Genomic DNA, 26,417 nt, shown 5'->3' with positions numbered 1-26,417 from the left:
GAGTCTCCCTTCAGCCTCCTCCAGCTGCACAATCCCAGTGCCCTCAGCTGCTCCTCCATGGCCTCTCCAGACCCTTCCCCATCCCCGTGTCCCTCCTTTGGAGGCTCTGCAGGGTTTGTAAATGATTTCCTTGGAGAGTCTTCACCCTGGCCCCACACGTGTATTTGCAGCATTGTGCAGGTCTGCAGTTTAACCTTGTTTTAATGGCTGTGTTTGGATGGATCCCAGCAGAAATCACAATTCCCTCAACGTTTTGAAGTCATGTTTCATGCAAGCCCCGAGGGATTGGGTGACAAGGCTGGTTCATCAGCCAGCAGACTGCTGGTGAGTTATTTTTTGTGAATGACAGCGTGCAAAGACTCAGCTGCTGTTCAGTGACAATCCCAGAGGAATCCACAACGCTCTGTAGCAGAGTAGGAATAACAAAATAAATTCTTGGCAATCCCTGTGGATTTTGGATGTGTCAACAGCATCACTGAGGTTGGAAAAGGCCCCAGAGGTCACTGAGTCCAACCTGTGACAGCAACACAGCCTCAAAAACAGCAGAACATCTGAAAAATCAGCCCCAAAAATGGGACAGGTGAGGGTTCCTGTGGGAGGAGCAGAGCCCGGTCCAGCAGAGCTTGTCCTGCCCTCCCTCAGCCCAAGGCAGGGGACACAGGTGGCAGCAGGAGGAGGCTGCCTGAAGAACACAGGAGACCTAAATGGAATTAAGGAATTTGGGCAGGGCCTTGGATTGAGCTGTCATTGAAACAGTCACAGAATGTGAATGGTGAAGTGGTTACAAGACAGCAGAAACCAAAACCACTCCATTTTTTCCTTACAGAAACCCTGTGATTTATCCCACAGATCAGTGGTTTGTGAATCTTGGGAGGGTTTTGGGTTGCTCCATTTCTTTCTCCCTGCACTGCCATATGTGGGAAAATTTAGAATTTGAGGCACCCAAGTATATCTGACCTGAACCCCAAAGGAGAACAATCAGAGATGCTGAACAGTCATCAATAAAAATTCTGTTCTGGTCTTGATCAGCTGCAAAACAAAAGAGAACGTTGCATTTCTTGTTTCTCATTTACTGCTGGTGGAAGCTATTTGGACATACAGTTTATATTTTAGGGAGGTTTCAGAACCCTGGTTCTCTGACAGGTATTGCTGAATCAAAAATAAAACACCTGAGGGATTAATGCCTTCCTTTAAAAACCCAAAGTTTTGGTCCCCACAAACTCTCAGTGCTTAGCAGCATCCCTAGGAGATGTTTTTAACCTTTTACCTTCTGAGGGAATGAAAGTTCTCCATCCCAGCTGATGGTAAATCATGGAATGGTTTGAGCTGGGAGGGACCTCGGAGATCTCACCCACCCCTGCCATGGGCAGGGACCCTCCCACTGTCCCAGAGCTCCATCCTTGGGCACTCCTGATCACCAAAGGAGATGTTAATTACACAACAATTAATTCTGCAGGGGGCAAAACCTCACAATTCAAAATTAAAGCTTCTAAGAGGAGATCTGAGCAGCCAAAGGCCTCAGGTGCACGAGCTCAGGTGGGAATGGTGCTGTGCTAACCCCAGCCAGCTTTATTCTGGCACTGGCTGTGCTTTTGCAGGGATCCCACTGTCTGATCTCCAGATTTCATCACCTCTTGTCTTAGAACGAAACAAATGTTTTGTGGGACCTCAGGAAAAGCCTCCCTTGTCCCTCGGCTGCAAATACATCAGCTATAAAGACACAGCAGGTATTTAGGAACCCTTCCAGGGCAGAGTTTTGCCCTCTGATCTTCCCTGAGTGCAGGATCTGTTCTGTTTCCTGTTCCACGCCAGTATTTTATTTTCTGTCTCACGGAACCCGAGCTCAGCTCGCTCAGGCTCTGCTCATTTCCCTTGCCCGCATTTCCATGGCTCTGCTCCATCCCACAGACCCGACTGGCCAGCCTGGCCAGCCTCTCCAGCATTTTCCCCAGGTGTCACTTGCAGCAATTTGCAGGTGATGTTCTGTGCTCTGGTATGTGGCAGGAGCTGCTGTGCCTCTGGCTCTGCCAGCTTTGGGCTGAGGGCAAGCTCCCAGGTGGGCAGAAGGTCCCGGGTGGGCAGAAGGTCCCGGGTGGGCAGGTCCTGCTCTCCTGCTGCTCCTGCCCACGATTCCATGTCAGGAATGATCAGACATGGACAGACTGCAGGGCCAGGGAAATGCAGGGGTGCTTTACACCTCTGACTTGCAGCTCCTTGCATCACTCCTGGGGCTGCAGGAGAGTTTTGGTGTCCTAGGTTTGGTGCACAAGCACAGCCCATTAAATATCCCAACAAACCAAAGCAGAGGGTGGGAATATCCATGAGGCTGGAAGGCAGCAAATATCCACAAATCAGCTTTTTCTGACATCGTGAGGAAACCTCAGAGATTCCCTTCGTTCTCTCAATCTGATCTCTTTTTTCTCATTTTTATCTTTTTCAGTCAACGTGATCTGTTCTAGGAACTTCTTTACTGAAGTCTCTGAACTATAAGGAACTTTTCTATTACCTTCCTCATTTTCATTCCTGCTGCCTAATTGCTGGGACCTGGTTTCCAGATAAACAGAATTCAAGGTAGGGCTGGATTTGTTCTGTGTCCAGCTGCTCCAAAATTGTCCTCCAATAAGGTCAGTTATTCACAACTTTAATTCTGGGAAAATACATTCCCATGACCAAGTATTGAGTAAAAGACATAAATTACTTTACCAGTGAAGATAATCAGGATGTAAGAGCAGGACATAAATTTCTTTAGGTTCTGAAATTCGTCAAGTGAAAAGATTAAAGAATGTTCCCATTTAAATGACAGGATTTAACAAACCTCTACAGTCTCACATTTTACCAGATTTGTCTCATTTAAAGCAAAAAAAAAAAAAAAACCAACAAAAAAAAGCCAACAAAACAGATCGCGGGGGTAAATTGCAGTATATGAGGTCATGTATCCCAGCTTTGGATTTTTACATCTGGACTCAGCCCCTGCTCCACTGCAGTTTTCTGGAAACTTGGTAATTTGGGAAATACTTGTTAGTCATGGATGCAATAAATTCTCTAGAAAGTTCACCATAGACAAAAAAATAGAGTGAATGTTTATTTTAATAAACAAGCACACTGAGTAGCTGAACAACATACAGGAACCAGAATTGTACAGAGAGGGATGAAAAATAAGCACTTAAAATTCAGCTACAAAACTGGGAGAGAGTCAGAGCAGTGCCTGGGAAAGCTGAAAACCTTTAGGAAAAAAATATCTGCTAAAGTTTGTAGGTAAAGGAAATAAAACATTTGATAAAGGAGGTGGGGATACTGGGGGCATTGTCAGGGGATATGAACTCCAGCCAAGGAGACAAACTTCCAAGGAAGGGCTGGTGAAGGCACAGGAGCAGCTGTGCTGCGAGGACAGGAGGGTCAGCCCCAGCTCTGGAGCAGGACAGCAGAGCTGGCTCTTCTCCCCAGGCTGGGCTTGGCAGGGCAGGATCAGGAAAGGCAGCAAAGGCAGAGGGGAGCTGCCCTCAGCACAGCTCCCTCAGCACGCCCCTGCCTGCTTCATGTGCAGGGCCCCTCTGCTCCTCCTGCAAGGGAAAACATGGCATTGCACACAGAACACTGCACCAAACCTCTGGAACCCTCTGCTGACAGGGGAGACACCAAAACATTCACAGCACACATCAGGGCACTCGTCTGTAAACGGCTTTCCTTGCAAAATTACACATTTCATCCATAAACCCAAGACATTGCCAGCACCACTTCTGAATTTTTGTGTGACCTGCGTTGGGTGCAGGTGCTGTGTCAAGTCTCTGCTGCTCATTGGACTCTTTCCAGTCCAACTTTCCAGTTTCTGCTGGAATAGGAAGCTGCTCACACAAATGTCAGGGCATTTTTTAGTGACTGAATCTTACAGCACCTGCGGCAAGTTTCTCACACAAACAGGAATCGTTTTTCGGTGTTCAGCTTTACAGTGCCTGCTGCAAGTTGCTCACACAACTATTTGGGTTATTTTTTGGTTCACTATTTTACATTTCCTGCCAGAATAGGACACTGCTTACATAAATATCCAAGTAGTTTTTTAGTGTCCAGCTTCACCATTCCTGCTGGAATAGGAAATTGTATATACAAATATCCAAGTAGTTTTTTAGTGTCCAAATTCACCATTCCTGCTGGAATAGGAAGTTCAGTCCTGAATATCTGGGTCATTTTTTAGTTGCCTATTTTACACTTCCTGCCAGAATAGGAAGTTGTCACCCAAACATCACCATCATTTGTTTTTTAGATCAGCTGGACATTATCAGTGGGAGGAACAATGATGGTGTAAAGGCAAAGCACAGGAGCAGAGAAGTGCCAACCCTAAAGAAACCCAGCATTTTTATGGGGTGGAAATCCCAGCTGCTCAGCCCGTGGCAGCTCAGTACTCACAGCACAGCCTTGCAGAAGGAGCATTTGTTGTTGTAGGTTTTGCCATCAGAGCCACAGTAGGGTTGGTAGAGCCTCTCACAGTAAATGGGCCTCCCCCTCTCCAGCCTCTTGTACTCACTGCAGTCCACCTGCAACGAGGGCAGCCCTGAGTCTCACACCCCTGAGCACACAGGGAAAAACTCACAAAATAAAGGATTTATAACAGCATGGCTTAGGCCTGCTGCTGGGGCTGGGGGCAGCTCCTCAATCTGCTTGTTCCCGTGAGAAAAATCGTAAGAATGAAAAGTCAGCACAACAATTTATTCTTGTGAGAAAAATAAGTTTGCACCTGCAAAACCAAGAAATTGGTGCAATGGGAATCAGTGAGGAAGATGTGTAAACAATCCAAGAATAAAGAGGCTTGGTGGATGCACAAAATTCCATTTACCGACCAATGAACTGAGAGTGTATTGTTATCCAGTTGGGTTTAACACAGTGCCTTTTGAACTTCTATCAATATGAGATAACTGAATAAAAATTGTCATTTTCCGCATGAAGAAACTGAGCCCTGTCTGCTTTACTGTGACACACCCTCCATGTACAGAAATCACGAATATATCCAATTTTGGGGCAGCACAGCCAGGGAGGTGGCACCACCTCTATGGGCAGAGGCTAAGCCCCAAAAATGAAACATTTCTGCTCAGAGGTGAGAGCGGGGCTGCCTGTGACAGGGATGGGCAGGAACAACACAGCCCCAGAGGAGCAGAGTGTGGGCTTTGTATTATCTGGTCACAACAATCAGTAAATCCAGGTGGGATCAATTCACATCCAGCCCTTCCTTGGACCCTTCAGGGATGGACTCCACCCCCTCCCTTCTTCCAGACATTGACGCCAGAGTTCTCAGGGAGAATGAAAATCTCCAGGTACCTGATTTAGGAGCTAAAACTTATCAGAAAAGCCTTATAGGGTCATCATTAAATAATTAAAAAAAAAAAAAAAATCTAGATTTCTCTGGCTTAAAATTTCTCCTTGTCTAATTTCTTGCCCATAATGCCAAACAGGTAAAGACATCTGGAAGCTGTCAGAACAACTCTATGGAAACCCCATATCCCAAGCTCAGGAACTTTGACTGAAACCTCAATTGGCAGCGTTTAATTATATATAAAAATAAATTGGCAGCATTTAATTAAAGTTTACCATGCTTATTTTCTGACCTTATTATTATATTATAATTTTTTATCTCATAGTCTATATTTTTATCCAGGTAAAAGGAAATCACTCACCTCATTCTGTGTGGCAGCGTCTGCAGTGGAAACTGAACCACAAAAGAGAAAATGGAAACGCACAGTTAATGAACACTCAGGTGCAAACCAGGATGATTTCACTCAGCAGCACTGAATCTTTTACCTCCTAAAGTGTCAATATTGAGAGCTGTGCAGTGTTTAGTGAGGCCCAGGTGTCAGACCCTATTGACCAAGTGGGTTTTGGTGCATTATTTACCTTAGAAACTTCTGTCACCTGCTGGAACAGCCTTTGCTGGAGGAGGGAATGGAGCCATTGTTCACCACAAAACCTCGGGCAGCCCAGCAGTCAATATTACATTTACTGTTCATCATGTTATTTTATATTTAATGTCCAGGATTAACTGGTGGTTGAGCATGACTGGGGTTTAATCCTGAGTTTACCAAGAGCTCCATGTGGCTGTGAACAAACCACAAATCCCTTCTATATCTGTGTTTCCTGTCAATAATGAGAATTAAATACAATATTAACCGTAAATAACAGTGATAATACAATTTGGCTCATAATCCCATGTAGGAAGCGTTTCCCTTGTTTCAATGTGGATTTTAAGGCGGCTGGCTCCTATTTTTACCTCATTCCTCTGGAGCAGAGCCCTGTCCTCAGGTGGGGCTTCAAGGAGCTCCTTGCAAACAATGCTAATTACACCTCCCACAAAGCAATCAGCTCCTTGGCGTGGCTCCACGCTGCTGACACATTCCTTACTTTCCTCAGGAATGTGTTTGCCCCTCTGCTGTCCCATAATCGCATCCTGGGCCTTCCAGGGGTGACAGTACCAGGGAGAGATTTCTGTGCAGAAGGAGCAGGAATGTGTTCTGCAGGAGAGCTCTAGCACTTGTTTTTTTGGATTAAATTTGGATTTTTTTAATCTTTAAAGGTTGAACTTTCCAAATGCGTTCAGGAGCAGAGCTCTAACAATTGTCTTTCAGAATAAATTTGGCTTTTTTGATCTTCAAAGGTTAAACTTTGCACAAAACTTCCTTTCATAAACCTGCTTACACCCTCACATCAAATACAGTTGTTCAGGATAAAGAAAATGAGCAGAAATAAAGCTCCAGGTCAGGTTTCCATCTCTATCACCAGAGGTTGACTGAGATTTCATTGTTCTGGAATTGGATTCGATTTATTCCTCTTCCCCCAACCATTCACATCTGATTTTTTCTCTGGTGAACTTTTGGGAGCTGCTCTGCAAACGGAGTGAATGCAATAAAGGTGTGGCTCAGAAAGTGCTGATGCATGAAGTTTTCAAGCAGACAAGATAAACCAGAAAGTTCAAGGAAGAGATTTCCTGGAATTCTAATGGAAGGAACATTTCTTTATTTCCCACCAGTTAATGAAACACTGAATGAATTATTTCCATCACATTTCATTTAAACTGCTGTTTTTAATAAAAATTTTGGGGTTGAGAAAAATTTCAAAGCAACTTCTTCAGAGCTACTCAAAAGATTCTTGTGTTTCATAATGTTGCATTATTTTGCATCTTTAATGCTCATAATGCTTTTAAACTTCTATACTACCTGCAGAGGTGTGGAGTCTTTCAGTTTTTTAAAATGCACTTATTTTTCTCTAAAAATACATTTTTACTGCAAGTTTTTAGTAAAAATAAAATTGCCAGGTAAAGGCTGAAGAAATTCCTCCCAGATCCCTCTTTTTTTCAGAGGAAACTCTCCCTCAAATCTCCCTGCAGCCTGGAAAAATAAGATTAAAAAAACATGGTTCCCAGCTGTTTTATGTGGCCTGAGCATCATCAGCTGTCCCGTGCTCAGTCAGTTTGGCAGGGCAGGACCTCACCAGCTCCAAGCTCCCTTCTCAGATGGATATTTAAAAACAAACAGATAAAACCAGGTGGTTCTGAGGCACCCCAGAACAGATCTCTGAGTACACCCAGCAAGGAGCAGCTCCCATCCACCCCAGCCGGGTTCTAAGCTATTATGGTGCTAAACAATAGGATTTTAGCCAGAAAATCCCATTTTCTCCCTCCCTCCCACCCCGTGCAGGAGCCAGCTGAGGAGCCAGGGGTTACTCACACGCCAGGCACAGAGCTGCCGCTGCCAGGAGCACCAGGGTGACCTTCATGGCTGTCCCCGAGCCTGCAGAGTGCCAGGGCTCTCAGTGTGGCCATGGCACCTTTATAGCCAGGCTGGTGATGCAATGCCCTGCAGGTGCTTGGGGAAGGAGGTGCCCAGGGCAGGGCAGGAGGGTTGTCCTGGCACGGGCAGGGCTGCGTGTCCCGCTGCTGATGGGGCAGGGATGGTCCTGCCTGCACAGAGCCCAGCCTAATGCAATTAACTGTTCCAGCCCCAGCAGCCAGGGCTGACTCAGGGCTGCCTGCTCTGCTATTGCCGTGGGGACTCACAGCTGAGTGCAGTTCCCAGGGAAGAATAATCCTGGCTGGGTGTTTGCCAAAGCATTCATCCCAGAAGGGCTTAATTCTTATTCTTTGGGGCGTTTTGGAGCTGCTTCTGAGCTGTGGTTTGAGCTGAGCTGCTTGTGGCCGTGCACTGAGCCCTTCAGCTGCTCTGGGAAATCTGTGTTCTGCTGGCAACCCTTCACACCCAGCCCGGAGCATCCCCAGGGCTCCTTTTCCTTTCAAACGTGCCCATTTTGGGGTCAGAAGTGATGTTTTGGGAGAGAAACCCTTCACACCCAGCCCGGAGCATCCCCAGGGCTCCTTTTCTTTTTGAATGTGCCCATTTTGGGGTCAGAACCGATGTTTTGGGAGAGAAACCCTTCACACCCAGCCCGGAGCATCCCCAGGGCTCCTTTTCCTTTCAAACGTGCCCATTTTGGGGTCAGAAGTGGCGTTTTGGGACAGGAGCAGCAGAGCAGCCCAGGGCACTGCCTGGCCAGGACAGGACAGGAGTTCCCAGCCCTGAGCATCCCTGAGCTGCTGCCCAGCCTTGGACACAGGGGAGGTTCCTCTGCTCCCATTTCCCTGTTTCCACACTGCAGGAGGGATTCCTTAAACAAACCCTGCATTTGTAGGTGGCCTAACCAAAAAGCAGCAGTTTCTGTCTTTTATGGCAAGGTCCCCATGGGACACTCAGGTCTGAGGCTCCATTTCCATTAATCCAGAGTGATGTGGAGTTTGGAGGTGACAGCTTGGTTTCAATCCCTCCTTCCAGAGTTGCATTCTCAGTGATTTACCGTCTAAATGTGCAAAAATCTCCACAAGAAAAATCCCTGCACACCACCTCAATTCTCAGTGTTTCAGTGATTCCCTCACTGCAGGGCAGCCCAGGCCTTTCTTTGTGCAGGATTAGGGCCAGAGGTGCTCATTCCAGTAAAAAAGAGCCTGAAAGCTCCTGCAGAAAAGATTTCAATAGGTCAGGTAAGCCTTGGGCCCCCCTAACTCATCCCAAAAGGGATATGAAAAATGTTGTCTTTAAAGAATATAGGCAATCAATAAATGTTGAATTTCTCATCCCTTAACAAGACAAAAAACCATAAATACCATCAAATCCAAATTCCAGGATGAGCAAAGTTCCAATTGGAGCTGGAAGCCTGGAATTTTATTTTTTGAATGCCCTTCAGTGGCTTTGTTCTAAATTTTTTCTTTTTCCTTAATTTGGACATGTATTCCTGTGGGGCTGAGAGGACAAAGAGCAGGGTGGGGTTTGCTCTGAGCTTGGTCTGGAGCCCCCTGCTTGGGGCTGCCGGTGACTTTGATTTCTGGGGAGCTTTTCTGGAGAAAACCCTGGCAAGGAGCTTGCAGGAACTCGTGGGGAGGATTCAGGACACGTCCGTGGCTGATGGACAATTATGAGCAATTAGGAAACAGGAGCAGAACCCAAAGTGTGCCAGAAATTCCTCCTGCTCTGGAGGGTTTGGAGCACACACAGCCCCCGGGGCTGTCCTGACACTGAAACTGCAGCTGGAGATCCTGACCCTGATGCATGAGGAAAGGGCCCTGCCCAGTGCTCCCAGTGTCCCCTGGCATGCAGACCCAGCATCCATCCCATGCCATCCCATCCCATCCCATGGATCCCATCCCATGGATCCCATCCCATCCCATCCCATGGATCCCATCCCATCCCATCCCATCCTATCCCATGCCATCCCATTCCATCCCATCCTATGGATCCCATCCCATCCCATCCCATCCCATCCCATGCCATCCCATCCCCTGGATCCCATCCCATGCCATGGATCCCATCCCATGGATCCCATCCCATCCCATCCCATCCCCTGGATCCCATCCCATCCCATGGATCCCATCCCATCCCATCCCATCCCATCCCATGGATCCCATCCCATCCCATGGATCCCATCCCATCCCATCCCATGGATCCCATCCCATCCCATCTCATCTCATCCCATGGATCCCATCCCATGGATCCCATCCCATCCCATCCCATCCCCTCCCATCCCATCCCATCCCACCCTTCTCAGGGAACACAAATCCTGCCCAGTTCATGTAGGGAGATTTTCCAACACTTGAATTTCAGTCCATAATTCCCCAGGTGTCCCTGGCGAGGCTGGAGCTGCTGCCCTGGGACAGTTCTGGGCTCCGTGGCAGGGAAAGGCACTGAAATGCTGGAGCAGAGCCCATGGGGGAGCACCAAGTGCTGAGGGGGTGAAACACAGAGGAAAACTTGGGAGAAGGGGTTGGTTCCTTGTGGAGAGGGAGGAAACACAGGGAATGGGAGCCAGAGCCCTCCTGGAGCTGCAGAGTGAAAGGAAGAGGGAACAGAGCAAATTGCAGAGAGAAATTCCAATTAGATGGGAGCAAAACAAATTTCACAACCATGAGAGGAGTCAACCGTGGAGGCAGGTTACCCACAGAGATCCCAGAGATTGTGAAAATGGGTCTGTCCTAAAGGGGCCACAGAGGGTGTGGGCAGCCAGGTCACCTCGTGGGCTGTCCCAGTGGAACTGGGTCTGCCATTCCCACTGGAGAATGTCAAATGTTGCTGGCATTTTCAGGGACCTTGTGGTGTCTTTGTCCTCATAAATTAACATTTGACAAGGCAAACATGGGCAATGAAGTGCCACCATGGAAAAAAAGTTCATTGGAAAACAAATGTTGGGATGTGTATAGGAACAGCTGCTTCCCAAAGCTGGGTGAGTAAGGAATAATTGCTGAACTCATTCTGAAATTTAAGATAAATATGGTAAATAAATAGTTTATATTGAAGAATTGTGAGTGCAATTTTGCCCTCATCAGCAAACCTGTAAGTTCATTGTGGAACTCCTGTAATTTTCTACCTTTGCCATTATATCTTGGTTTTTTCCCAAAGTCTTATCCCTCCAAATTGATCTGTTGAAGCAGAAAAAGCAATTCCGTGGTGTTACATGTGCTAAAATATTAGTGTGCATTTTTCTGAGGGTAAGAAAATTTTCCCAATTATTATTTATTCCAAATCTGAGATTGCTTTTAGCTTTGGAGGCCTGGTTGGAGCACCACTGGGATGCCAAAAATGCTGCCACAGCAGGTCACGAGTTAAGTGCATGGCAGGATGTTCCCTGGCTGCATTCCAGAGGAGGAACCTGCTCCCACCCGTGCGTGGAGAGCCTCCCATGCAGGGCATCCACAGAGATGACGAACAGCACGTGGAAAAGGTGAAAAAGCCACTTTGTCACAGGAGGGAGGCTCCGGCCAGGGCTGCTGCAGTCACGGGGGCCCTCCCCTGCCTGGTATCCCCGGTGTTCTCATCCCCAGCCCCAGCCCCAGCCAGGGTGGGTGGCTCAGGGTTGTCCGCCCAGGTGCAATTAAAGCATCAGATTCTGAAGTCTTGCTCAATGCAGGGTTTGAAGCAAGGGCTGCCTTTGTTCAGGCTGTGCCACAGCCTTTGGGTGTTTGCCTGGGAAAGGAGATGATGCCTTCAGTTTGAGCTTTCATATTTCCCAGACCCTGCACTGCATTAGTGTGTGACTCTGCACTCCATGTAAAGTGTCAGCAGTTCTGCTCCCAGCTCAGTCCCACAGAACAATCCTTGTCCAGCCCCACAACCAAGGACACCGCTGCAGCTTCAGCCCCAAAAGTGCAAACAACAGGGAATGGAGGGAGCAACCTGGGAGGGTGGGACTGCATCACCTGGAGCTGGGATTGGACACTGAACCCCAGCATGGAAATGGACCCAAACTTATCAAAGGGTGAGAACTCGTGGCCAGGATCCATCCAGGTCAGGGTCTTGCACTGCCCAAGGTGTGTCCTGTGAAGGGCTTTTAATAAAAATCTATTTATTCATTTAACTCTGCCCAGCCTCTGCCCCTGGACGCATCAGTGAGTTCCCTGTTTTCCACCCCTGTGGGAGATCAGAGCCTTCCTTCAGCGCTGTGGGTGTCAGGCCAGGCCAGAGCCCTGCTGAAGGCCTCGTGTGTTGTCTCAGAAGCTAAAAGTAAACCCAGCAGGCTGTGCAAAGGCTGGAGCTGATCTTTGTTTCCCTTGTCCCTGCTGATCTCTTTGGGACACAGTGCCAGGAGTGGTTCCTGTATCCTGCAGGCAGCTCAGGGATCCTGTGATTCCTGTATCCTGTTATGTCTCAGGTTTTGGTTTTTGTATTTTTCACATTCTGTGCTGCTTTAATGTGTGGGTCTGGGTTCATATTAGGGGATGGTGAGCTCTGTGCACAGAGCAGGGAGACAAAACAATTCCTGCTCCAGCTGGGCACCAAGGACAAATGACCCAAATCTCAGCCCCAGAGCACAAACACCGTGGGCTGGAGAGAGAAAAACAAGCAGGGTGGGACTTGATAACCTAAAGCTGGAATTGGACAATTAACCCCAAGATGCAAATGGAGCAGAACTTACCAAAGTGAGAGACCGTGTGAGTGGTTGTGCATTTTGGGACCATTTTGGGTCATCTCGCCCTGGCTGGGCTCTTGTGCTGCCCAAGGTGCATCCATGGAGGAGATCCTTTTAATAAATCCCTGCTCTATTATTTAGTAGCTCTGTCTGGTCTCTGTTCTAGGTCAGCCTTCTCAAGACATCAAGCCCATTGATGTTCTGAGCTGATTCTTCACAAAAACAAAGCATTAATGGTTTAACACCTCCACGGAATGGGCTTTGAAAAGCACTGATCTGAAATCGCCTCAAGATGCAATTTCCTGGTGTTTGGACTTTGCCCTTCTGTCACACCAAAGTCAATCAAAGTGACATTTCAAGAAATGTTTTCATGGCTCCCAGCAGGGTTGGAGGACGTGCATTGGTTTTCCCTTTATAAAAATAAAACGTTTCTAAAAGAGAAGCTACAACTTACAAAGAAGAGGGGTGGGAGGAAGACCAGCATGGAGCAGGGGTGGATATGAAGCATTTGGAGCTGAAATCTGTGTTCTCCCCCAGAACCCCCTCATTAAACATCAGCTTTTCCCCCTTTTGCTCTCAGCAAGTGCCTGCTTGCCCAGCTCAGGGGCTGAAGCTCTTGGAGAACAGCAAATTCCTACCGTGACCAATTAGTGCCTCATTAAGGACACGGCGTCTTTATCTGGCAGCATTCCTTGGGCCAGCAGCACCCACAGAAAGGCCTGGGGGGAATTAGTCAGGCTCTGTTCAGGGCAGGTGTGGTACCCAGCCCAAAGCCAGGGCTGAGTGATGGGGATGAAGGGAGAGCTGGAGGAGCTGCCCCTTCCCAGGGAACGGTGGGGCCTGGGAAAAGGAGCAGGGAAAAAGCAGAAAAATCTGGGGTTTATGCAGTCAATGACTCTCCTCTCTCAGGAATAAATCGGATCTAAAATTTGATGTCAGAAGCTCAGATTTTGCAGTCCAAAGGGGGTTTTTTGGGCAAGGCGGAGGAATTTTGTACATTGTGTAGCCTGAGTCTGTGTACTTGACATTTCCAGAGGTTTCCAGATTATTTACAGTGCAAAAGGAGAGGAAAGAAAGAAGAGAAGCCCAGGGGCTGACTGACACATCAATTGTTATGTTCTTGGATGGATGGAGCATGTTAGAATGTGATCTCCTGTGTGTGGAGCCACCACAGTGAATATTTTTTGCTTTTTGTCCAATCTAGGCAGAGATGGGAACCTGACAATTCCACAGGAGACATTCCCAGGCTCTTGGATCCAGGGAAGGCCCAGGGAATGGATAATTGGGGATATCAAAGCCAATTTATGCCCTAGGGAGCAGCCAGCTGCCAGTGAGCTGATTCCTGCAGAGAGAGGGGCAGCTCCAGGCTCAGCTTTGTTATTTTCCTGAATAAACCCAGCCAGTGCCTTCCCCCCGAAGCCTCTCTCATTTTCTGGCACATTCTGAAAGGCAAAGATCAATTTAGGCTTTAAAATTTAGCTGAATATTCCAAGAGTGGAGACTGGGCTGGGCCCAAGCTCAGGAGAGGTTTCAGGGATTGGTTTCAAGGGTGCCAAGGGTGAAACCCTGAGGGCCAGGAGGGTTCTGTGACCTCAGAGCCCTCAAATCTGGGTCAGGTGGGTTCAGTTCAGAGCTGGAGAGCACAAAGAGCTCTCCCCTCCTGCAGGCAGGGCTCAGCAATCCTGCTGGCACACCCTGCTCCCTTGGCTGGGCCATCTCTGCACTTTTACGGGCTGGGAATTTGGTGTTATTAATTAGTAATAATTCATTTGCCCTGCAGACACTGAGACAGAAATAGTGTCTGATCCTCTGGTACAAAAGTGAATACTGACAGAAACGATTCTCAAAAGACCACAAATAAACCAAATTTTCTTGTTTTCAGGTGTGTTTATTATTAGCTCCTTTGTAAACAAGCACATAAGTTGCCTTTCTAGCCAAAATAAGACATGTAAACTTAATATTAATAAATACCAACAGGACTTGTAAATAAATTATCAGCAGTTTTCTGAAATATCAGATACTTCACACATTTCAGTGTTTAAATATCTTAAATTACCACCCATGGCTAAGACATGGTTGCAATGGAAGACTTTAATGCCAGTGATTCTGTACCAGAGGTTAAGGCCTCAATATTCAAAGATATTTCAGAGTATTTTGTCCTCCTGGAAGTCAGGGCTCAGTGTTTTGGGAAAGGATCCATCCCGGGCAGTGCCCAGGGCCAGGTTGGAGCTCTGAGCATCCTGGGACAGTGAGAGGTGTCCCTGCCCTGGAACAGATGAGCTTCAAGGTCCTCCCAACCCAAACAATTCCAGGATTCCATGGAAAATACAAAAGTTTCAACCCCTGCTGCTGCTCCCTCCCAGAGCTGGGCCCTGGCTGTGCCAGGAGGAGTTTCCCTGAGGTTCTGTGAACACACCAGCACAGGGTGGGGCACACTGGCAACGTGGGCTACAGAAATCTCTGCTCCAAAAATCTGATTTCATGGCATCATTAACATTCACACACACTCTGGGGGGTTTCACACCCTGGGGTGCAGCTCCAGCTGCCCTGGGGGTTCCTGACTGTGCCCTGTGCTGCTCCTGTGGGATTCTACAGCAGGAGATGCCCTGGGCACAGGTGGATCGCATCCCACAGCTGGAGATGCCCTGGGCACAGTTGGATTGAATCCCACAGCTGGAGATGCCCTGGGCACAGCTGGATTGAATCCCACAGCTGGAGATGCCCTGGGCACAGCTGGATCAGGAAAGGCCCCAGCAGTGGGAGCAGGGGAGGCTCTTTGGGAGGTGAGAAATGCAGCTCCTGGAGGCTCAGAGCTGCCTTCACACCAGTGCTCCCAGTGCTCCCAGTGCTCCATGGATCCCTCATGGAGAGCTCCCCAGCAGGGCACCAGCAGCTGTGGGCACACAGAGCTGACAAGGGCAGCAGGAACCATGCCCAGGGCTCTGCAATTCCTGCAATTCCTTCTCTACCCCATTGTCCTGGAGGGTGAGGGTGGCCTGGGCAGCACCCCACACCCAGCTGCTCAGGCAGCCAAGGCTTGCTGTGCTTGTCCCACAGAAAAAAATACAAATTAATATCAAATAAACAAACAAATCATTAAATAATGGAAGGTTCAAACAGTTCTTTCAGGAAGTGACTTTCCAAATAAGTTAACACATGCAGTGGTTTGAACAGCAACTGCCATCCACTGGCCTTGCAAAGCCAATAAATAAATAAATAAATAAATAAATAAATAAATATTAAATACTAAATAAATACTAAATAGATAAATAGCATATAAACAAATAAATATGAAATAAATAAAGGCACAATAATAATATAAGGACAAACAGTAAATAAAGGCACAATAATAATATAAAGACATACAATAATAGCTGCCAGCAACATGTCAAAATCATGTTCACGTAACATGATGGATGCTAAAAGTGCAACTTGAATCTGGGAAGCTGCCAAAGTCAGGACCACATTCAACTGTTACAAAAAATAAAAAAAGTTATGGCTTCTTAAGAATCTCAAATGGAAATTTCTCTTCTAATTGTGCTTCTGTTCTTGTGCTAATTCATTCTTTGCTTTCTCTGGGAGCACTGTGCCACCCTCCTTGCAGGTTATCTGTGAAATAACATCGGAAATGTCATTTCCACGTGGATTTCCATCAGAACTCTGGGTTCTGCCCAGCCTGGCTGGGTCCTTACCTGCAGAGCGAGGACCAGGAGCTCCAGGAGCTGAGGTAGCAGCGGTCCCTGGCCTGCACCCACACCTCAGCTGGCCCCGGGGGCAGCTGCACCGACAGCTCCTCCGTGTCGTGCACCTGGGGACAGCACAGCTCCTTCAGGGGGGACAGGACCCCACAGGGCACCAGCGAGGGTCCTGAGCCCCCACCAGAGCCTGGGGTCCCAAAGGTCCCAAAGTCCAGGGGCCTGGGAGAACCTGAGCTCAGCAGAAAGAGCTGGGAAGCTCAGGTGCCACTGAGGGGGTGTCCCAAAGTCACCCAAACCCACTGAGCTGGGTGTTCTAAATAACTCAAACCCACTGAGGGAGATGTCCCAAAGAGATCCAAACCTACTGAGCTGGCTGTTCTAAATGACCCAAATCCACTGAAGGAGGTATTCCAAAGAGATCCAAACCCATTTAGCTTGGTGTTCTGAATGCCCCAAACCCACTGAGGGTGTAAATGACCCAAACTCTCTGAGCTGGATGTTCTGAATGAACCCTGTGAGCTTGGTGTTGTAAGTGACCCAAACCCCAAAGCTAACACTCATTAAACAAAGGGGTGGTTTGTTAATCTGGGTTTTTCTCTTTTTCCTCCTTCTCCCAGAGCAGGAGCCCTGAGATCCAGAGGCTGCTCCTGCTCAGGAGCATCCCCAGCCCCTCCCGAAGGGCTGCAGGAATTTCCACCTCCAGGAGCCGGGACTGAGCCCGGGGGAGCGGCCCCATCTGCTGGACGGGCTGGATCCATCCCAGCGGGAAACATCCCCGGATGCCTTTGGTTTGCCCCGGAGAACCGGGATAACAACCCGGGATAACCCGGGATAACAACCCGGGATAACAACCCGGGATAACCCAGGATTAACCCTTCCTGCTGCCTGCCCTGCAGTGCTGGACCCAGAAGGGCAGCACTTGGCAGTGCCAGCTGCCCTGTGGGCAAGAGGCTTTCTCTTTTTTATGGAAAATTAAGCACATTCCTAGGCTCAGTCTGCATAAGATCCTTCTCTTTTTGGCCTGGAGGGGTGCAGAGGACTCTGCTGGTCACACAGGAATATTTTCAGCACCTGCTGACCATGAATGCATTTAGGAAAACCTCTGTTATTGTAGATGCTGCCTCCAAGGCAGGCCATTGTGTGTCTGAGGTAATTTGGGCACACGTGGGAGATTTAACCCTGAGACAGTTAATTAATCCCATTAATTAACTGGAAATCAGGGGGCAAAGACCAGACTCTCCATAGAAATGCTTCCAGATGAGTCACTGAGCTCTGATTTCCAATTCACCTATAAAGCCTGAGCTGCCCAGACAGCTGCTGGCTGCCCAGGGATGAACAACACAGGAGGAAATTTGTGTCACAGATCCTGGAATTCTGGCTTTGGAAATTGGGATTTTCCCTCATGAGGCCCTGCACAGCCTCCTCATGAATTAGTAAACACAACCATGCAATGCTGGACAGGATTTTCTGTCCTCAGCTGCCTCAAGGATCTTCCTGCTCATGGACCTGGGAAAGGCTTTTTCTGCCAGGATACAATTTGCCACTTTTGGGGCTCAGCACAATGTTTTAAATTTTTGTTGATTATTCTTGCATACAAAAATTATTTCCACTGTTCAGGCAAGAAAATTGGTGTCTCAAATGTTGTGTTTCTACCTGGTATCTGTGTCTCCTTGTGCTTTTAACTTTGACCTTGAAAGTCAAAGGGAAGTAAGAGTTTGGGGTGCTCCAGGTCCTGGGGTAGGTCCAGGTCACTGTTCCATTGGTGGCCACGTGCTGGCACTGGGGGGGGTCAGGCTTTACTGCAGGAGAAAACACAGTGGGAATTAATTCATGTTCACAACTGAATGTTGGCGTGTTGGTGGTGAGAGTTTTATGGGAATAAGCTTTGGGAACCTCAGGGTTAAGAGAGAAGCAGCCTTGAGCTGTGATAGCTGCCTTGGGTGCTTTTTATGGAAAATTAGGCACATTCCTGGACTCAATCTGGATAAGATCCTTCTTTTTTTTTTGGCCTGGAGGGTTGCGGAGGGCTCTGCTGGTCACACAGGAATATCTTCAGCACCTGCTGACCATTACTGCATTTAGGAAAAGCTCTGTTTCTGTAGGATGCTCCTCATTTTCCTGTGCCCTGTGGCCACAATCAGAGCCCTCTCATTCCTGTGCCTGTCTGTGAACCTGCCCTGGCTGCCCATCTGGGAATGGCTGAGGAGGGAAGCATCCCTGACCTGAGCAGCTCTCAGAGAGGAGCCTGCTGGATTGTTCCCTGCTTTGTCCCTTCCCAAGCACGTCCATCCTCTGGGGACACTCGGGGACCTGTGGGTGTTGGGGTACTGCAGGTCACAAGCCAGGAAGATGCTGCTGCTTCACTTCCTCATCCTTTTCTGTCCTGGCATCCCCTGTTCCTGTAACTGAGGCCTGGTGGACATTTACAGAGCACGGGGCAGGGATTCCCAGGGCTGGGCTGAGCCCTGACTCCCAACAAAACAAAGCCCAGGATCAGCCCCCACTGCTGAGTACTCACTGATGTCCCTGATGAAGAAGCTGGCGGTGTAGTTCTCGTACAACACCTCATCGATGGCCTCCAGGAGGATGTCGATGGGCTGGTGCTCCTCAGCAAAGGGACAGAAGTTCTCCTTGTGGCACTGGGCAGTGTAGGTGGTCAGGGCGCCCTCGGTGACAGCCACGGGGCTGCTGCAGGACACATCTCCCTGGGGGCTGGAACAGAGCAGGGACAGGCTCAGGGAATGCTGATTGTCCTGGCAGTGGGCTGCCACAGCAGCAGCACTGCTGAGGAAATGCTTTGGTTTGCCTGAAGTCTGTCTGCTGCAGAAAAGGGTCAGTGGGAGCTGCCACACTCCCAGTGCTGTGGGATGGGTTAATGGCAATTCTCAGCCTCAGCAGCAGGAATTAATATTTAAACCTAAACCAGGATCTCCCATTTCCACCATCCCCTGGCAAGCTCCAGTTTCCTCCTTTGTCCCTTTCCCAAACCCTGCTGAAGGAATGAGGGCTGAGAAGTCTCCACTGGAGAACAAACACCAAAAGCTCCAAAGCACCACCTGAGGCTGGCCCTGTTTTGCTCTCAGCCAGCTGCACCCTTGGCAGCTGTTTCTCCTCCAGCAGGCTGGGGTGACCTTTGCTGGAGCACTCCCTGCTTTGGAGAAGCCCCGGGGCAGTGGGAGGCAGGAAATCCCCCCAGGGTTCCCAGCACAGGTCTCTGCAGGGTTCCTCAGCCCAGCCTTGTCGGGGCCATGTGCTCTGCAGTGGGGGCAGCCTCCCACTCCTCCCTGCCCTGGGAGCTGTGGTTCTTTCTGCCTTGGCTCCACTTCCTCTCTGCCCTGCACCGACTCTTTTGCTATTGCTTAAGTTACCCAGTGGCTACTCCAGCCCACTTGGACCCATTCCTTTTTCAAGGCTTTAATAATTTCTGAGTGACTTGCATGCCCTTTTTAAGTTAACTTTGTCCCAATAATGACTCAAAACATTTTGGGGATGTTCAAACTTGGAAAAGAGATTTCCCCCCATCTGCCTGCCCCTAACAGCCTGAAATCCTACACAGCGTAACACCAAGGGCTGCCCTGTGAAGGAAGTACAAACTCCTACCCTTCCAGGCTTCTGATGGTGAACTTCACATGTGGATTATTTTCTGTCATCCAGGAACATGTGAAAACTCCAGAGTAGTTCTTTGCCTCACACTTCAAAAATGTTTTGGGCTCTAGACAGACAGAAATCGGGAGTTATTTACTCTTGTTTGCCAAAATGGCCAAGGCACAGAGAAACAATTCCTGAGTTCACAGATTCCCTGCCAGCACCATGAGGGACTCAAAAATGAGACTCAGATGAGTGAGGCTGATGCAGAAAATGCAAAACATCCCAGGCTTGTCTCCTGAATGGGGAGGCCCAAGTGGCAGCACTTCAAACCTGGGCCAGGCCCTGGTTCTGCCAATTCCCAGAATCCTGGAATCTCCTGAGCTGGAGAGACCCACAAGGATCATGGAGTGCAACTGCACAGCCCCAAAATCCCACCCTGGGATCCCTGGAATGGTGTCCAAACCCTCCTGGAGCTCTGGCAGCCTCAGGCTGTGCCCATCCCTGGGGAGCCGGGGCAGTGCCAGCACCCTCTGGGGGAAGAACCTTTCCCAAAATCCAGCCTGGCCCTGCCCTGTCCCAGCCCCAGCCCTTCCCCTGTGTCCTGTCACATAGCCCTGATTTTCCAAACCAGGAATTCCTCCCATCCCTCCACCCTATCAGCCTGGAGAATCCCAAATAAATCCCATGGCCGCAGTTCCTGCGCTGCACTGCCCAGAGCCACAGGAGGGATGAATTTCTGCCACTGCCAGCACAGAGAACACCTTTACAAGGCCATTCCCACAAGAAGAGCAGGACAATGCCAGCCCTGGGGCCGTACCCTGGAAGGATTTGAGGATGTCCCTGAGGATGGTCCCGTCAGGGCCGATCCTGGCGATGAGCAGCAGGCTGGAGCTCAGCACCCTCAGGCTCTCCTGGCTCACACAGCTGTAGTTGCCGCCGTCCGGGAGCTCCTTCACTGCCACCCTCAGGGTCTTCCCTCTCTGCTTCCCCTCCTGGAAGGGGCTGGAGTCCTTTCTCCAGAGCACGGCCTCCTCAGGGCTGTCGCAGCTCAGCTCCACCGCGGTGGCCGGGGCCTCGGCGTCCCACCGCGAGTCGATGACAAACACTGGGCAGGGCAGAGGAGACGTCAGGAGCTGCTCACACTGACCAGGCTGAGCCCTGCCTGCGCCCCTGAGCTCCACAGGGAGGCTTTTCCACAGAGGAGAAACCCTGAGAAACCTGTCCAACATGGGATCCCACCTGGCAGGGAACGCTCAGCTCTAGGAAGTTCAGGAGTCTCCCAAACTCCCTCTGGACACGGGCAAAGGGAATCTTCAAACTCAGAGTTTACTCTCAATGCTGGCAAAGATTTGCTGCTTTCAGCATCCAATCCCTCCCAGGAACCCCCAGGATAAATATTCTTTTTAATGTGAAGATAAGTAATTGAAAGAGAAGACAATCCGAATTTAGCCCAATTTTCTGATGAAATATTCAAAATAATTGTTTATTACCTACCCTATATTTTCACAAATGGATTTACATTTGTGAAAATGTAGGCTAGGTAATAAACAATCATTTTGTTTATTTATGTTTATATTTATATCTATATTTATATTTATATTTAATATTATTTCTTTATATCTTTACCAGAGAGGTTGATAAACTATTTCTAGGTTTTAGGTTTTACTCAGAAATATATTTTCTTTTTCACAACTGATTCTTCCCTTGTCTTTTTAGGGCTGTTCCCTTAGTCACAGTTTTTGCATCCAGGCTGTGTGACTGAGACTTTGAACACGAGGAGAAGGAATAGGAAATAAAACAGTTGCTAATGCAAATGTTGCAAATATGCTGTTGGAAGACATTTTAGGACTTTTAAATGTTTTTCCATGAACTCCAATTAATTATGGTCAGAGAAATAAACTTATGGCCTTGGCCTAAGATACTGGAGTTAACAGGTCCTGTGCTAGTGGCAACAATTATAATTCCAAAGTTTTAGGTCTAAGCAGAGATTTCCTTACCATTTTCCTGCAATTTCCACTGGGCACTTTCCAGTAGGGCAGCAAAGGAAAGCAGGGACAGTAAGGCACAGAGGAGGTGAGACATCTGTAGGGGAGAAAGAAAACAATTATTAAACTTCACTGAGATTGGCTGTGTGTGCTCCAAAGTCAGGCTGGGGCTGGGCAGGGTGACAAGGACACAAAATGAGTCCAGTGAGCTGAGGAGCATCTTCCCATTCTGAGAACTCTGGGATCCCTTAAGAATGGAATCTCAGCATTGTGCTGGAGCTGGAGACTTGATTTTGATCCACTTGGGATTCTCATGCCAAGGCAGTTCAGAGAAGGAATCACTCTGAAGGAACTGTGTGAGTGGCTCTGGGCTGGTCCCTTGTTAAGTGTTCCTCGTTCAGGAAAAGCCCTGCTTGGTCCAGTGAGGCCAATCCCAAGGAAAAGGCACTGGATGAAGGATGAGGGGCTGCCCAGCAGGTTTGGATCCCCACCCCTGGAGGTGGCACTGGGACAGGCTGGGGATGGGCACAGCCTGGGCTGGTGATCCCAAAGCTCTTTCCCAGCCCCGGTGATTCCTTGATTCCCCATGGCCAGGGCACTGCCCTGAAGGATCAATGGCATCACCTTCCACCCACCCAAAGCCCAGTTTGGCCCAGCTCATCAGCAGTTCCACTAAAGCAAAGGGTTGAGGATGAGCCCAAGGAGCTGCTGAAGGTTCTGCTGGGCTCTGTCTCCATCTCTGAGCAGGTGACAGCAGGGCCAGTGCCCAGAGCAGAGCTGGGCCAGCTCCAGTTCTGCTCCTGGTTCTGGGATCCTCCTGAGCTCTCACAGCCTGAGCTTGTGAACCATTCCAGGCAAAATTCCTGCTGGGTTCAGTGCCCAGCTCTGTCTGCAGGAAGGGCTGGGAGTGGAGATCATCGCTGTTCTATGTCCAATATATGAATGGATATTTCTCCTGAATTTGTCCCAAATACCACCAGAACTCTCCATAAAACACCAAACACCTTTGACAAATATTGTCCTAACTACTGGGTGCATAAAAACTCTATTTTTTTTAAATTCTATTTTTTAACTCTAAAAATCAGTTATTTAGATGCACTTCTAGACCTTTCAAACTGAGAGTAAACCAAATTAACAGAAATAGAATCTCTTCAAGAAAGAGATGGTAAATGTCGTTTTCAAAGCCTATTCTAACTACAGTGAAAGGCTGAATGCAGGTGAAAAACACATAATTAAGTGATTTGAGTTGTTTTTTTTCCTCCCAAACCACTCTTATTGTAATGAAAGAGGAGTAGACCTCCTGATTCCTTGAGAGCAGAGTGTGTTCCTGAGCCCATCAGTTCCTTGCAGCTCCTGCTGTTCTGAGCATCCTAAATCCTGGTCACAAATTATCCTGTGCCCTTTGGATTTTACCCAGCTCTTAATGGGACCAGGAGCTCCAATAAAGTGTCTGGAGAGTGCCCAGGAGAGGCAGCAGCTCCTGCTGTGCTCAGAGAGGGGCACAAGGCTCACGGAAAAGCCAGTTATTATTGGACAGAAATGACAGAAAAGGTTTGGAAAAGAGCTCTAAAATCTATCATATCCTATTAGCAGTGCTAATAACTGCTTCATTACACTCTTAGATTTCAGGCAGGATTAGCTGGAATTTCCAACAGAAAGATTCATTTGGCAACTTTCTGAAAATTGCTGGTTTCTGTCACAGAAACATGAAATTGGTCACCACACTTCATAAACCTGAAACTGAACATCAAAACATCAAAACAGCAGCTCAGACTGGGGGAGAGCAGTGGGACTTGTGCCTTCTCTTCCATTCATCACAACTAAAACCTCCAAAACAGAAAAGTTTCTCCTCTTTGAGGGAGAAGCGTCATGATTCAGTTTTTTGATGAAAACAGTCAACAATTTGCATGGAAATGATTCACATTGTAGACGTGGGAGAGGATCCCTCCCCCATGTCAACATTTTATTGAAAAATTAATCAGAAATAAACTCAGATTCTGAACAACACCAGTGAGTGCCTGAGCACTTCAGAAATGAGAATATTCCAGCTCCAAATGTTCAGGGAATCAGGGAATCACAGAGTCATGGAACAGTTTGGGTTGAAAGGACCTCAAATCCCCCCCAGTGTCCCCCTGCCATGGCAGGGACACCTCCCACTGTCCCAGGTGCTCCCAGCCCCACTGTCCAGCCTGGCCTTGGGCACTGCCAGGGATCCAGGGGCACCCACAGCTGCTCTGGCAATTCCATCCCAGCCAGGAATTCCCAATTCCCAATATCCCATCCATCCCTGCCCTCTGGCAGTGGGAGCCATTTCCTGTGTCCTGTCCCTCCATCCTTGTCCCCAGTCCCTGTGCAGCTCTCCTGGAGCCCCTTCAGGCCCTGAGCTCTCCCTGGATCCTTCTCCTCTCCAGGTGAGCCCCCCCAGCTCTCCCAGCCTGGCTCCAGCCCTGGAGCAGCTCTGGGGCTCCTCAGGGCTCTCTGCAGCAGCTCCAGGTCCTGCTGATGTTGGAGACCCCAGGCAGGAGGTTCTGCAGGTGGGGTCTCACCTGAGCACAGGGACAGAGTGTCCTTGGTGTCCCCTCTGTGTCCCCTCTGGAGCTCGAGGGCTGGGGCTGAGCCCAGGTTCCTTCACTGAGGATCTCCAAAGGATTCCTGTCAGGAAGGAACCTCTGGAGCTCACCTGGGCCAGCCCCAGCTCAGGCAGGAGCCGATGGGGCAGAACAGCCGTGTAAAGGAGTTTGGCAGCACTGCCAGCCCAGAAACACCAACCCTGGTCAATAAAAGGATTGTTACTGCCAGCTGACACAGGGTACAGCCCCAGCAGAATTTACAGGTGCACAGCACGTGCTAAACTTTATCAGGACATAAACACTGCCCTGAGGAAAACGTCCCCAAGACTATTTCAATCCACTCTCAGTTAAATAATGCTAAATTTGCATTAGAACAAAGAAGAAATGAGTTCTCACCGTTTCCTGGAGAGCCTCTGGCTGGAGCTGCAGCTGGAGCTTGGCTCTGAGATGTGGAGGAAACAAAGTTCTGGTCCCAAAGTCTGCAGAGGAAAGGGGAGTTTATAAACCTTCCTGTCACCACAATACCACAGGATTGCAACACGTGGCTGCAGTTCCTACTTCACATTGGGCCACAGCTACAGCCAAAAAAAAAAATTATTTGGGACTCCCAGGTAAACTTCAAGGAGGAAATGAAATTATGAGATTGTAAAGCGACCTTTAGTGGTTTGCCAGAGTCATTTCCTTTCCTTGCTGGTTTTCTGTCTCTCATTCTGTCTCTTCACCACAGAGGAAGAGTGAGGAGATAATAAACTCCCAAATGTCTGATGGGAAACACAGAATGGAGACAGAAAGAGAAAGTTCAATGAACTAAAACTCTTTCTACCTGATAAGCATGAGATAATTACATGACCTCTAATCTCAGCTCCCACATCAATCAGCAGGAAAGGGAATATTAATTTTTAATTGCTGGTTTTGAGTTGTGTTTGTTCTATGAATTGAGACTTAAGTCAACCAGAAAATAAACAATTAGTTCTAGCTTAGAGATACCTGATATTTGCACATTATTTTGCTGCAGATTTTAAATATAACCTGAACCTGGTGTTCCTTTTAGACCTCAGGCATAAGAAGAGCCCTGTGCTCCACATGGCCTTTGAAAATGAGGAAAGGCTGCTTGGATTTTTCTTTTATTGTTTGTGAAGTAATTGAACACAATTCTCATTATTTGCCAGGCAAACACTGCTTAAAAAAAAACGGGTTTAAACTCAACCTGACACACTCACTTTAGGAATTAATGGAGATACAGCTCTATTCCAGGTGCTTTCCAGGGCAGGATTCCCACAGTGCAGGGATTGTAGTGCCAGAATCCTGTTCCTTTCCTAGAGAATCCCAGAATGGTTTGGGTTGGAACGCACCTTAAAAATTATCTATTCCAGCCCTGCCATGGCAGGGACACCTGCCACTGTCCCAGGTGCTCCCAGTCCTGTCCAGCCTGGCCTTGGGCACTGCCAGGGATCCAGGGACACCCACAGCTGCTCTGGGAGATGTGTCCCTGGAACAATTCCCAATTCCCAGTATCCCATCCATCCACCCCTGCCCTCTGGCACTGGGAGCCATTCCCCTGTCCTGTCCCTCCAGGTGGGGCCAGGAAGAAACGCGGCTTGAACAGGGTCACACCCACCTTTGGGGCTGAGCTGTGACTCCTTGCCATGCCCCAGGACACAGCCCCAGGCCCTGCATCCCCAGGTGGCCCTGATGACTCCGTGCCCATCCCAGGGTGCCCAGCCTGCTCCTCAAACACGGGAATTCCCTGGGCCAGAGCTGCTGGCAGAGCTGGGCACGGGCGGAGCACCGGGGCTGAGGGGAGGAGAAAAGTGCTCCCTTCCATCCCAAAAACTGCTCCCTTCCATCCCAAATGCTGAATAACGCAAAAAGTGCTCCCTTCCCATCCCAAAAACTGCTCCCTTCCATCCCAAATGCTGAATAGTCCCAAATCTGCTCCCTTCCCTTCCCAAATGCTCAATAACCCAAAAGCTGCTCCCTTCCATCCCAAATGCTGAACAACCCAAAAGTGCTCCCTTCCCACCCATCCCAAATGCTGCATAACCCCAGATCTGCTCCCTTCCCATCCCAAATGCTCAATAACCCAAAAGCTGCTCCTTTCTCATCCCAAATGCTGAATAACCCCAAATCTGCTCCCTTCCCATCCCAAA

The 26,417-nt window shown here is 48.7% G+C and overlaps 2 protein-coding genes across 2 annotated transcripts; both read right to left on the bottom strand.

Moving 5' to 3' along the window:
• Positions 1-3,514: 3,514 nt before the first annotated feature.
• Positions 3,515-7,755, bottom strand: LOC128944837 (ovomucoid-like). The gene is made up of 4 exons (XM_054288293.1): positions 7,707-7,755; positions 5,664-5,695; positions 4,402-4,529; positions 3,515-3,560 (listed from the first exon to the last, which is right to left on the bottom strand). Exons 1-4 carry the CDS (start codon positions 7,753-7,755, stop codon positions 3,515-3,517), a joined length of 255 nt encoding a protein of 84 aa, XP_054144268.1.
• An 8,359-nt stretch (positions 7,756-16,114) lies between these two features.
• IL12B (interleukin 12B) lies at positions 16,115-24,741 on the bottom strand. The gene is made up of 7 exons (XM_054288192.1): positions 24,664-24,741; positions 21,710-21,794; positions 20,530-20,817; positions 19,725-19,836; positions 18,643-18,836; positions 17,778-17,923; positions 16,115-16,234 (listed from the first exon to the last, which is right to left on the bottom strand). Exons 2-7 carry the CDS (start codon positions 21,792-21,794, stop codon positions 16,115-16,117), a joined length of 945 nt encoding a protein of 314 aa, XP_054144167.1. The 5' UTR covers positions 24,664-24,741.
• Between the last annotated feature and the right edge of the window lie 1,676 nt (positions 24,742-26,417).

Source organism: Melozone crissalis, unplaced genomic scaffold (assembly GCF_028551555.1).
Source record: "Melozone crissalis strain CALT ecotype California unplaced genomic scaffold, PUWL_Pcris_2 ptg000061l_1, whole genome shotgun sequence".
Lineage (NCBI taxonomy): Eukaryota > Metazoa > Chordata > Aves > Passeriformes > Passerellidae > Melozone > Melozone crissalis.
The sequence above is the reverse complement of the archived record's forward strand: the minus strand, read 5'-3'. Positions and strand labels throughout refer to the sequence as shown.

What these genes read in the sequence shown, in the direction of transcription:
- LOC128944837 (XM_054288293.1), bottom strand. Translation starts at nt 7,755, where the DNA reads ATGAAGGTCACCCTGGTGCTCCTGGCAGCGGCAGCTCTGTGCCTGGCG. An exon ending in GGCAGCTCTGTGCCTGGCGT is followed by an intron (nt 5,696 to 7,706) that starts GTGAGTAACCCC and finishes TTTGTGGTTCAG; the next exon opens with TTTCCACTGCAGACGCTGCC. An exon ending in ACGCTGCCACACAGAATGAG is followed by an intron (nt 4,530 to 5,663) that starts GTGAGTGATTTC and finishes CCCTCGTTGCAG; the next exon opens with GTGGACTGCAGTGAGTACAA.
- IL12B (XM_054288192.1), bottom strand. Translation starts at nt 21,794, where the DNA reads ATGTCTCACCTCCTCTGTGCCTTACTGTCCCTGCTTTCCTTTGCTGCC. An exon ending in CTTCTTCATCAGGGACATCA is followed by an intron (nt 17,924 to 18,642) that starts GTGAGTACTCAG and finishes TTTCTCCTGCAG; the next exon opens with TAAAGCCTGACCCCCCCCAG. An exon ending in CAAGGAGACACAGATACCAG is followed by an intron (nt 16,235 to 17,777) that starts GTAGAAACACAA and finishes TGCTGTCCCCAG; the next exon opens with GTGCACGACACGGAGGAGCT.